The sequence below is a fragment of the Schistocerca cancellata genome, chromosome 3 (assembly GCF_023864275.1).
Source record: "Schistocerca cancellata isolate TAMUIC-IGC-003103 chromosome 3, iqSchCanc2.1, whole genome shotgun sequence".
NCBI classification, from domain to species: domain Eukaryota; kingdom Metazoa; phylum Arthropoda; class Insecta; order Orthoptera; family Acrididae; genus Schistocerca; species Schistocerca cancellata.
Window position 1 is genome coordinate 102,860,405 of NC_064628.1, and position 13,305 is coordinate 102,873,709.

General features: G+C 39.7%; 1 protein-coding gene across 1 annotated transcript in view; it reads right to left on the minus strand.

The window, feature by feature from the left end:
* The window catches only part of LOC126177109 (wolframin), a 55,777-nt gene that overhangs the window by 22,245 nt on the left and 20,227 nt on the right, over positions 1–13,305 (minus strand). The window contains exons 5-7 of the mRNA XM_049924376.1: positions 9,184–9,380; positions 5,614–6,845; positions 5,299–5,532 (exon numbers count right to left, since the gene is read on the minus strand). Coding sequence (XP_049780333.1) covers positions 5,299–5,532; positions 5,614–6,845; positions 9,184–9,380 — 1,663 coding nt within the window. The remainder of the gene's footprint in view (positions 1–5,298; positions 5,533–5,613; positions 6,846–9,183; positions 9,381–13,305) is intronic.

Genomic DNA, 13,305 nt, shown 5'->3' on the forward strand with positions numbered 1-13,305 from the left:
TAGTCACCTAAAATTAGGTGGATGAGTGGGGGGGGGGGGGGGGGGGGCTGAGAAATCAGTGCAGCCAATGTGTTCTAAGAACCTTCACTATCGAGACACACACACACACACACACACACACACACACACACACACACACACACACACACACTCTACATGCGGTGAAATCCAGCAGCGTGACACATGTTCACTGTAAACATTGCCCAGAATTTCTGAGCAAATGCTGCCTGAAGCTCTGTCACAGTCTGCTCGATTCTTAAAATAGCCCTGATAGCCACGGAGGGTAGGGGTTTATGACACTGGGAATCAAGTTTCCTGGAGGTCAATGCAGAAAGCAGAGGAAATGCATAAAATACATCATAGCTCAGCCAGTTCCACTGGAGGATCATTATCCTGTAATGGCGTGAAGAGTCCAAGGAGGCAGATCATGCCCCAGGGTCACCTGCAGCCAATGGCTGAGATGGTAGGGCATTAATGGTTCAAATGGCTCTGAGCACTATGGGACTTAACATCTGAGGTCATCAGTCCCCTAGAACTTAGAACTATTTAAACCTAACTAACCTAAGGACATCACACACATCCATGCCCGAGGCAGGATTCGAACCTGCGACCGTAGATGCCGCACGGTTCCAGACTGAAGTGCCTAGAACCGCTCGGTCACACCGGCCGGCTAGGGCATGAATACCTAACAATTTGGAAGCAGGTTGTGTGGTGGGCATCCAGTGCCAAAGGGGCCAACAGGAACTCTGCCTCAAGTACGGAGTCTGAACAGGTCTACATTTCTTAAGTCTTATTTTTGACCCTCTTCTCCTTGGATAATTTCAGTGTTCATGAGGACTTGTCTGCCCTAGTTTCAAGTACAGAGATGGAGTGCAAAGTCTTATGACCAGCAACCTCTGGCTCTTTCATCCACTGGCTGGTATCCGGTTGCAAAGCAGAATCCTGAAAGGGATATGTCCCAAAGGACCCTTTCCTGCCGAGAGATGCCGGAAGAGGGCGGTGCCTCGCAGCCTGAGGTTGGGGACTGATATCCCTAATTGGTGGGGAATCAATGTTCCCAAAATAGGTGTGGGGGGAAACAGTTGGAGGAGGGCCTCCAACCAACACTGGAGCAGGTGTAGTTGAGCAGTCCTGACAAGAGGCACAAATATGGGGTAGGGGTACTGTCAATAGAGAGGATGACATTCTCATTGTCATAGCCATAGCAAATATCATTATCAAACATACAGGATGCACACACTCAAATTTCTTCTTTGCTTCATGATATGCAAGTCAGTCAAGAGTCCTGTAGTCTTGGATTTTCTTTTCTCTTTGGAAGACTGTACAGTCTGGTGAATGGGGGGAATGGTGCTCTCTCCAGCAGACACAGGGTGCAGGGGGGGAGGGGGGGAGGAGAGAATTCTGATAATACTAAAATAACTTACTTTTTCACGAAAGTTGTACAAATGGCTAAGGAAATGGAGACATTACAGGCACAAAGGAAAACTTAATAGCACCTCGTGTCGATATAAATTGCAGAGTAAAATCATTTGGAAGTTGTATATCTGGAAAGCAGGATACTGTGGAACGACTGAAGCAGAAGAAACTGGAAGCACATAATTTGCTTTGCAATAGAAAAATGATAAAAATTAAAGAGACAGATAAAAGTTTTAAAGGAAGGGATAACTTTACAAATCTCTTACCAGACGAAGGGACATGGTAGTAGAACATAAATATGACATAAGAACTTACTGGAGGGCAAAATGACAGGCACAAAAATATCAATACCTATAACTAATTTTGAAGAAAATTGATACAAGAAATATACATACATGAAAGACATAAAAGCTAAATGCATTGTATGTGACAGAAATGGGAGGGGGACAGCACAAAATAGACAGGTCAGAAAATGAAAGATGTAGAAAACTGAAAGGGAGTGAAGAAGGAATAATTACTATGAAGAAATGTTGAGACCAAAGAAATAACATAAATTAATGCCAGGTAGATGACGAGAACCAAGGATATGTCGTAGCACCAGTTCCCACCCGCAGAACTCTTTGAAACTGTCTGGGAGAAGAATCCAGAAGGCACATGTGATGAAATAGGCACTGGGATCATATCTGTCATGTTGTAGAGCATGCTCTGCAACAGGATATAGTGTGTTGCCAGTATACAGCCTCTGCCTATACCCATTCATATAGACAGGTAACTTGGTGGTACTCACGCCAATGTAAAAGTCAGAACACTGTTTACATAAAACCTAGTACATCATTCGTTGTTTCACTGGTGACTCTCTCTTTGACAGTATACTTTTCCCAGTTACATGCCTGGTATAGCGGTTGGTAGGAGGGTACATAGGGTAAGTCTTGCAGGGGGCACTTTCACAGGGGTAGGAGCCCTAGGGTAGGGAAATGAGTGCAGAAGAAGCGTAGTGCTTGATGAGGATACTGCAGAGATTGGTAGGGAAACACAAAGCTATTCTGTGTGTGGTGGGCACAATCTCTTACAGAATGGACCTAATTTCGGGGTATGATTTTAGGAAGTCATAGCCTTGTCAGAGTAGCTGATCAACACATTCAAGACCAGGATAACACTGAGTGACAAGTGGTGCTATTATAGGTGTGGTGGGAAAAATCTCTGAGAGAAAACCTCATTTCCAGGTATGATTTAGGAAGTCATAGCCTTGTTGAAGTAACTGATTAATACATTCAAAACTAGTATAAGTAGTGTATTCCTAAGTTTTTTTTTTTTTTTTTTTTTTTTTTGTAGGGATCAGCAGTATCATGATTGGATGTGATGGCCCGGGGAATCCGCTTTTGAACTAGGCTGGTGAGGAAATTATGTCCACTGGAGGCTGAGGTGGGAATGGTGGTATACTGCTGTTAAGAGTCCGTCTATGAAAATTACGTTTTTTCTCAAATTCCACAGCTGTATGGGAGGGAAAACATAATATAGAAAGAATGGCTACTGTCAAAATGTATATACTGTTCTTCGTTAGCAGGTTTAATGTGGAAAGAAGTGTGTAGCTGACCTTAGGTGAGAATGAGATCAATGTCAAGGAAAGTAGTGTGGGACTCCTTGACATTGATCTCATCCTCACCGAAGGTCAGCTACACACTTCTGTTCACGTTAAACCTTTCTAACAAACAACAGTACTTGCATTTTGACAATTGATATCCTTTCCATGTCACACTTTCCCTTCCATACAGGAGGGAGCATTCGAGGAAAAAACATATTTGTTCACATGCAGAATCTTAGCAGCAATACACCACTATTCCCACCTCTGCCTTCAGTGGACATAATTACCCCATCAGCCTAGTTCAAAACCAGATTTTCTGGGCCATCACATCCAATCCTGGTACTGCTGATCCCTCCAAAAAACACCTTAGGAACATACCACTTGTCACTCAGTATTATCCTGGTCTTCAAATTATTAAATCAGATACTTCAACAAGGCTATGACTTCCTACAATCATACCCAGACACGAGATCCACTGTGTCCAAGATTTTGCCCACCACACCTAGAATAGCTTTTCGTCGCCCTCCCAATCTCTGCAGTATCCTCGTCAGGCACTACGCTCCTTATGCACCCATCTCCCTACCCTGTGGCTCCTACCCCTGTGACCACGCCCGCAGCAAGACTTGCCCTATGCACCCTCCTACCATCATCTACAATAGCCCTGTAACTGGCAAAACATATGCTATCAGAGGGAAAGCCACCTGTGAACTGACATGTCACACCAGCTATTATGTAAACACTGTTCGGTCTTCTACATCGGCATGACTACAACCAAATTATTAATTAGGATGAATGGGCATAGGCAAAGGGTGTATACTGGCAACTTGTAATATTCTGTTGCAGAGGATGCTCTACAACAAGGCAGTTGTGACCTCAGTGACTGTTTTCATCACACATGCCATCTGGATTCTCCCTCCAGACCAATTTCTCAGAGCTCTGCAGGTGGGAACTGGTGCTACAACACATCCTCGATTCTCGCCACCCACTTGGCATTAATTTATGTTAATTTATTCAGACTCAGCATTTCTTCACAATAACTATTCCTTATATTTTCATTCCCTTTTAATTTTCTACATCTTTCATTTTCTGACTTTTCTATTTTTCACTGTCCCTCTCCCACCTCCATCACACACAATGCTCTTAGCTTTTTGCTTGTGCATGATGGTTTAGCAGTAATCTCTGTCTTGCATATTACCCAATCTTCCACCTCTAAGCTCTCAGGTTCTGGTGCCATCCCTAACAATCAGACTTTCCTTCTCATTCCATCCAGGAAATCTCTCGAGTCAGGATTCTGGGCAACTTATCCGAACTCTACCCCTTTTCCTAAACTTCACCAGTCCTTTTCCTTCGCTCCTCCTCCTCATTCAACTCCTCTGCCAGAAGAAGGAGCCACTTGTCCCAAAAACTTTCAAACTGTAAAACCTTTTGTGTGTGTTCTCCTGCTGCCACTTCGTGAGTAGATTTTTTTATCTAACTAGTTACTTATATTTTCAAAAATTGATTATTTTCAGTGACGTACACATAGACAAGACAATATGGAGGATGGCATCAAAAATCAAAACAGAGAGAGAGAGATAGAGAGAGAGAGAGAGAGAGAGAGAGAGGGGGGGGGGGGGGGGGGGAGAGGAGGGTGTTATCTAAAAATTAATCCAGTGAAAATGAGACACAATAAAAATTCAACAACAAAGGTGAAGTATCCCAAGGAGTCTAAAAGCTGAGCAAGATTTATGAGAGAATCTGTTCAAATGTGTGTGAAATCTTATGGGTCTTAGCCACTGAGGTCAACAGTCCCTAAGCTTACACACTACTTAACCTAAATGATCCTACGGACAAACACACACACCCATGCCCGAGGGAGGACTCTACCCTCCGCCGGGATCAGCCGCACAGTTTATGACTGCAGTGCCTTAGACCGCTCGGCTAATCCCGTACTGCTTGATGAGAGAATCTGTGAAGTGTAACAGAACTACCAGCAAAAATTGGATATATTTTTAACATAGCCCATGTGTTGATTAAAAAATGGATCAATAACCAATAATTACAATAATAAACTGTTCCCTACTTAACATATTGTCAAAAATTGTGCAACTATGAATCACAACAATGCACAGCACCTGCTTACAAGCAAATCACAATCTGCGTACCTTCTAATGCACATCTACTCTCACTTATCGTATAAGCTTATTCACAACCGGAACACAAATTATTATGGTAAACGAAGCACCATAGAATAAATAAAATTTCCCAATGAAATTATTTGATTTTCATATGATACATTTATAAAAATTTCTCAAGCACACCTTCGTAACATAGCCATCCCACGTCACAATGGCACCTGCTAGCGGGATGCATCGTAACTGGACGGCAGTCACAGAGGACTCTTCCCAAGCTGGCTGGTGGCAATAGTTCTGATATTGTTCCCAAGTTAAACTAGTGTCTGAATCAGGTGCTTCAGTTTGTTGGTGTTGGTTGCTACCAATCTCCTGAACCAATGGAAGCAGGAGAAAGACAGCTGCGGCTATACCTAATCCGACCTGCAAATGCATTAAGTAAGTTATAATCAGCTCAGAAATGCATGCAGAATCAATAACCTCATAATGAGATAGTTTTCTTACTTGGAAACGAGTGAAGTATCTTTCCATCGGTTGGTGAACACCACCCTTTGCTCGCTGTTTGTTAATATACCAGGTGGCGACCACAGGTGCCGATGCAAGCAGTGCTGTAGTAACCACACGAATAAATATTGCCGAGTCTGCCAAATATTTTCCTGCAGCAAGGACTGGAAGTAGTACTGTTGCAATACCCATTATGGGGACGATTAATACGAGGCCTACCAACGCCAGAGCACTTCTGATAAGACCGTACCAAGTTGCACCCTGCGAAGATATCACCGCCACTTGCCACCATGAAAGAGACACACAGTGGGGTATTAATGCCTTATATATTCCGCGCCACTTATCACGAGATGCTATCTTCACAAATATTGCTGGTATTAGGAGATAAAACACAGCACGGCAATTCAAGCAGAATTCTACTCCATTTCCAACAATATATGATGCAAATGTAGGAACCCGTATGTCTAAAAAACGCCAGCCCTGTCTCACCACAGCATCAGTTTCGTAAGGATATTTAGCAAGAACATTAACAGCAAATGAGAAAAGCATTAGTAAATCAAGAGACTGGCCATGATTCATAAATGCGTACAATGTGAGTAGTGTCAATGAAAATGCAAGAATTGTAAGCTCAGATTGTGGTGTCCACTGAGGTGCAATTACAGGATAAATCATCAGATTTATTACTAGTGCCAGGAAAAAGTGAGCATAAGGTTTAAGATTATTACAGCAATACTGATACTCAGCTTCTTCTGCATTCAAGCTCCCCCCACTGTAGCTCAAAAATAATCTCGACCATGACTGAAAATCGCGAAACTCTCGTTTCCTATGCAACATTTGAAATGTTGAGATGACCATGACAAAGAAAGAAACATAATATGCAGCCATGGGAATAAACAATAAAATACTGTCTACACCAAGAACAGTATAGATGAAAAGCAAAATCAAAGTCTGGAACTGTGACAGTACTACTGGAAAAATTGAAGACATGAATGGAGAACCACGCTTAGCAAGAGTTTCTACTAACTTTCTGTAAAAGTTGTGCAGCGAGTTGAGTGGGTGAAAAAGTGTTCTTCGTAAAAAGTTAGCAGCCTCAATATTTTGGTCAACTGGGTTACTAAGCGTTAGAACATGGTGGACAAGTGGCAGCTCCCCACGCACATAGTTCACTGCAGCAGAAACTAAGTGGTCTTCTGTTAGTTTCTCTCCATCGTACTCCCTTGCTGTTGCCCATTCTGAAACATAAATATGTTCACTAGTTACTTAACCAGTCTAACAGTGTTATACAGAATATCACATTTCTTCGAGTATCTGTATTCAATTACTGATACATTATTCATTCTTCAGTGAAATATGAAATGTTGAATATTTATAGTATGGAAAGAATATCAGCGATTAAAGCATGGTTTCCTGCAGTGCACTGGAAGGCATGGAGGAGATGTTTATGATTAAGTCACTTTATCCTCCAAACAATGAGTCCAAATTACAAGACTATGCAGCTAGTACATATATATGGATTCTAGAGGAGGGGGAAAAAAAGGAGTTCTTAGTTGTAATAATATTATTTGATTAATGACAAACTTCGTAAGGAAACAACATGGATGGAATTTATACCACAGCAATAGCCCAGCTGACAGCCATGTTCACACACACCAAAAATGTTTTAAATTCACCACTGTTACCTCCCATAACACAAATTGAGGACCTAGGCTTACCTGAAGCTGAGTAAACTTGATACTTTATTTCAAGATGTAATTTATCAAACAGCATGTTAGGTCGGACAGTTCAGTTCAGTGGAATATCACAACAATGCAGTGTCTAAGAATATTCGAGTCACACAAACTACATGATAACAAAGAGCATTAGGGATCTGAACAAACTGCTGTACTGAGAACATGTCTTCATGATAGTAAACAATGTTTAAGCAATACTGCTATATCAAATTTCATGAATATGAAAATATAAGTATATGGAGAACAATCTAACTGCACAAACTGTTACTCCAAGTAAACACACTTTACATAAACTCCACACATTATTTGTTTTCATAGCATTCAAAATTTCTGAAACGTCTTTTCAAACAATTTTTCCTAAGTTAACACTTTGCAGATGAAGCACAAGCATAGCACAGGCCAAACTTTGTGTCACAAAGACACACCCGAGTATAGGTTGGGCTGCAATTTTCTCAATGCATGAGCCATCCATCGCTCAAAAACTGGACTCGTTGCATATGAGAACAATGTACAGGTGTCACACTACCTGTCCCTTGGCTGGTACTGCCTTCTGTTGTCAATTAAAAAAATATTTCAAATGAAACATTGGTAAATGTAACAGCTGCTGTCACAAATGGCTGAGCCAACATTATCACATTGATATAATTTCATGCGTGTACTCATCAGGCTTCAATGCTTGCTGTAATTCTGCTACAAATATGTCACGTTTGTTGAGTGGGCAAGAAATTTTAGAAGGTCGAGAGAGAGAGAGAGAGAGAGAGAGAGAGAGAGAGAGAGAGAGAGAAAGAGAAAGAAACTGATCAATAATCCCCTCATTTTTTTTTTCTTTGGAAGGATGATTATACTTTCTGTCATCATCATTTTAAAATTTGTAATGTATCAAAGAACTAAAGTAAATATGAAAAATAATTCTTAAGCTTGGTCTTTTTTAAGTACATATTACTCTTTTAGATACATGAATTACAATTACATATGCACCAGTAACACTTTAAATAACAGCATGAATAGCTGGTTTCCTAGCCCTGATCTTCTTCGAAGCAACCAATCTCTGAAGTGTTAACAGAATTTGAGGCTTGTAAGAAAGAGGAGCAGTTATGGGTTGTATTTCCACCAAGATGTATGACCACTGATGAATGTACAAGAAAATTTAGAATTTATTCACCAACACAAAAAAGGAATGAACAGATGCATTAAGAGTCCAGATTTCTTACATCTGATCATGTAGTTAACTGTGGTTTCTGCAACTAATGCTTAGAACATTAAAAAGTAATCAAAATTTTGATATATCTTTTTTTTTCTAGTGGACTGTCACATCCAGCAAAAAGTAAATAAGAAACATTAAAATTTTAATCACTGATAAACTTCTCAGTTTAATTCACATTTTCTCAAGACTTCTCAGATTTTGCTATTTGTCTTACTAAACACTAATGAAGGGATTCCATACTCATTTCCTGGTCACCGCCACAAAGTTTCTGAAATAAGAAGGCTTGGAACTTGATCCTCCACACAGCTTCATGATGTAAAATGAGAAGCTACTCAAATAAGTTACAGAGTTGTGTAGAGTGAACTGCTTGCTCACAATTATAATATATCGACTGCAGAAAACATGTTCTCCTTAAAAGATAAATTAAAGAACTACCTGCTTACATATTCCTCCTAATTACTGCAGTGTAGCATAAATCACTGGGATTTATTGCCCAAAAGACACCTTCAACAGATTCAGAGGAGATATATCTTTGCACTGTGGTAGTATGTATATTTTATATCATATATTTACTCAAAGATGTAACTTACAAGGCACTGAATTATGAAGATGTATTAGCATAGTTGATTTACAAACCTCTGTCTTCTGAGTGTGGAACAGAATTCATACAAGCTCCTGTTTCCAATACACCATTTCCTAAATCCGCATTCTGCTGATTTTCAGAGTGCATACTAATTCCTCCATCTTCTTCTGTAGTTGTCATTTCTTTACTAACTCTTGTCATCTTTTTCTGAAGCTGGTCAGATGTAATGAAATCTTGTCCTGCTGAAAGACTAAAAAGTTCTTACATTACTAATAACCTATATGCAAAATTGTGCAATTTAGAAAAAAAGCAATAATTTAAGTTATCCATCAGAAATTATGTACTGCGGGTTTGTAACAATATTTAAGAGTGGCAACTGTGCTAAGACAAAAATACTTAAGTAAAAAATTAAGCACTCTTAATTTAAGAGGTGGAAAAAATACATAAAAAGGAAATAGAAAATTCTGACACAAAAACCACAGACTGCTGCGCTATTTCTACTTTCTTACACAGAGGAAGATCTCTGCTTTCAAGTCAAAACCATTCTCAATTTGGTGTCATACTTTGTTTTTATTGCATCTTAGACCTTCTTATAAGCTTAACTACAATTTTAAATTTTGCATCACCATACACACATTACGATATGAAACTGATGATGTAATTATTAAACTTCGTTGCTTAATCAACCGAGTCACCAATCAATAATTCAAAAACCTATGTTTCAGTTTCTAAACTTATTTGTGACAAATTATGAGAGAAATTCTAAGTGATGTCATGGTTCAGATACAACATGACGATCATACTCTCAACAACCAGCACCATAATCTAGGTCATTAATTGGAGCACAAAAAAGGCATTTCATTTCAATAGAACCATGACTATCAAAGCATTGTGGTTGATACTTCAAATAACGTATTTACTTTACTTTCTTCAGAAATTTGTTGCAACAAGGTTCATTGTTCAAACATTTAACTAATTTTCGGGTGAAATGATTGCTTGGTAAAGATTGAAATTGCCAGTGAGATAAAGGTTTTCGGTAATTAAATTTGCAGAGAAAAACTTAACATTCTCCTGTTTTTAATGCACTTAGCATACCTTTAGCACAAGATACAATAAAATATGTGGAGTAATTTAACAGAAAGTGTCCCAAAACAACTGAAGCAGTAGACTGAAGGTGGGACATAAGAGAATTACATAATTCATTTCACCCTAAATATTGCCATTAGGGCAAGAAGCAGGGCAAGGAGAAGTAGAATAAGGATAAACTACAAGAAAAAGCCTGAAGCTATACCACATCATCTGCGACTGCTATTAGTAATAATAAAACAAAATGAACTTCAAAAGACTGTAATGTTGATATCAATGCTGTTACTAGTTTACATTCTGGCCACTGTACCAGTCAGCATACATATAATTACTTTCCTTAATGCTTTTAAATATGTAGCAATTCTGATTTATTCTTTAGATTTTAATAAACAAAATTAATGTGATCTGTAGTTGAACAGTAATAACCAACTTTCATATATTTTCTGATCTGTTCAAGAAGATGTTTACTACATGATGTTTTGTTACGAACATTTCATTAATTTAATCTCTACAAGGAAATAAGCATTTCTGTTGTGTGCATAATGGTAAATCTCTGGTTTTAAAATAGTTCTCCGAGATATGTCCCCAAAACAGCAATAGTTGTTTCTAAGAACAAAGTGAGAAAGTGATGAAATGTGGAAGAAAGATATTTTACTCTAAATAATTTAAAGGAATCATAAAAAACTTTAAACCTGAAATCATTTAATTTCAATCTGACTCACAGCATAAAATAAATCCAGATATCCAGTGCATTATGGTGAGTGCTCCAATAAACATAATCGTTCCGTGTCTAAGCAACACAGAAATCAACAGCTTCACTACATTAATTTCATGCAAATATCTATCAAGAAGTCCTTCCCCGTTCTTGTCTATTTTTACTCAAGACAATGAACATGCAAACTAATAATAATAAGTAACTAGGAAGTGATGTATGCATAGCTGCAAACACTCAACAGCAATTGGAATGAAGTACATATGAGATGTGATAAAAAAAAATAACAGGAATTTTTTTAATTTTGAAGCTTTACACATCCAATTTTCAATTTTTTTTTGTCTTGTTGCTACATGTTCCTGATGTATGCTTCCATTTTAGCTGTTTTGAATATTTTGTTTATTGTTGACAGTCAAAGAAATTGTGTGTATCTTCGTGTGCTTGGCGAATTTTTACTGTTGACAAGGATAGTGGGACTCACTTCACCTATTTTAGGGGAAACCTATTATGTCGAGTGTAAGGACGAGGTGAACGCAAAAGGGGAGGGGTCCATTAATTGTCGGCAGTTCAAACATAAGGCTAATAATGGTACACCTTAGGGAAATGGCAGCAAGGGACAGTTCCCCACAGTCGTTTAATGAACAAAGTAAGAGCATATGGACTATCAGACCAATTGTGTGATTGGATTGAAGAGTTCCTAGATAACAGGATGCAGCATGTCATTCTCAATGGAGATAAGTCTTCCGAAGTAAGAGTGATTTCAGGTGTGCCGCAGGGGAGTGTCATAGGACCGCTGCTATTCACAATATACATAAATGACCTGGTGGATGACATCGGAAGTTCACTGACGCTTTTTGCAGATGATGCTGTGGTGTATCGAGAGGTTGTAACAATGGAAAATTGTACTGAAATGCAGGAGGATCTGCAGCGAATTGACGCATGGTGCAGGGAATGGCAATTGAATCTCAATGTAGACAAGTGTAATGTGCTGCGAATACACAGAAAGATAGATCCTTTATCATTTAGCTACAAAATAGCAGGTCAGCAACTGGAAGCAGTTAATACCATAAATTATCTGGGAGTATGCATTAGGAGTGATTTAAAATGGAATGATCATATAATGTTGATTGTCGGTAAAGCAGATGCCAGACTGAGATTCATTGGAAGAATCCTAAGGAAATGCAATCCGAAAACAAAGGAAGTAGGTTACAGTACGCTTGTTCGCCCACTGCTTCAATACTGCTCAGCAGTGTGGGATCCGTACCAGATAGGGTTGATAGAAGAGATAGAGAAGATCCAACAGACAGCAGTGCGTTTCGTTTCAGGATCATTTAGTAATCGTGAAAGCGTTACGGAGATGATAGATAAACTCCAGTGGAAGACTCTGCAGGAGAGACGCTCAGTAGCTCGGTACGGGCTTTTGTCAAAGTTTCGAGAACATACCTTCACCGAAGAGTCAAGCGGTATATTGCTCCCTCCTACGTATATCTCGCGAAGAGACCATGAGGATAAAATCAGAGAGATTAGAGCCCACACAGAGACATACCGACAATCCTTCTTTCCACGAACAATACAAGACTGGAATAGAAGGGAGAGCCAATAGAGGTACTCAAGGTACCCTTCGCCACACACCGTCAGGTGGCTTGCGGAGTATGGATGTAGATGTAGATGTAGATGTAGAAAGCACATTAGGTGCACTCACTGTGTATGCCTGGTGGGCTCATGTAACACATGGAAGAGGCTACTCCAGCAGCCACTGAGGGAACATAATGCAACCAACTGCAGAATGTGGCGCACGTTGGAACGAATGATGCCTATTGTCTGAGCTCTGAAGTCATTCTTGGTTCATTCCAGCGACTGGCAGAGAAGGTTGTGAAGACCAGCCTTGCACATGGAGTTTCAACAAAGCTCACAATTTGCAGCATTGTCCCCGGAACTGAGTCATGTGGAAGGACTGAACCACAGATTTTGAAAGTTCTGTGACAAGCTAGGCTGCGACTTCCTGAACTTGCGCCATATGTTTGATAACTGTAGTGCCTCCCTAAATAGATCAGGTGTGCACTACACATCAGAGGCTGCTACTCAGGTATCTGACTGGAAAGAAATGCGCCCCCCCCCCTCCAAATGACAGTATTAAAATCCTAACGGTAAGCTGCCGAAGCACTCTTAACAAAAGTGCCAGAGTTTGAAGGGCTCATGAAAAGCGGTGAAGCTCACATAGGGCTAGGTTTGGAAAGCTGGTTGAAACCCAAAATTAATAGCAGTGAGTTTTTTGGGGAAAATTTAAGTGTATATCGAAAGGACTGGCAAATGGGAAATGGTGGTCATGTAATTGTTGCAGTACACACAGAACTCAAATCCGCTGAGATAGAAATTG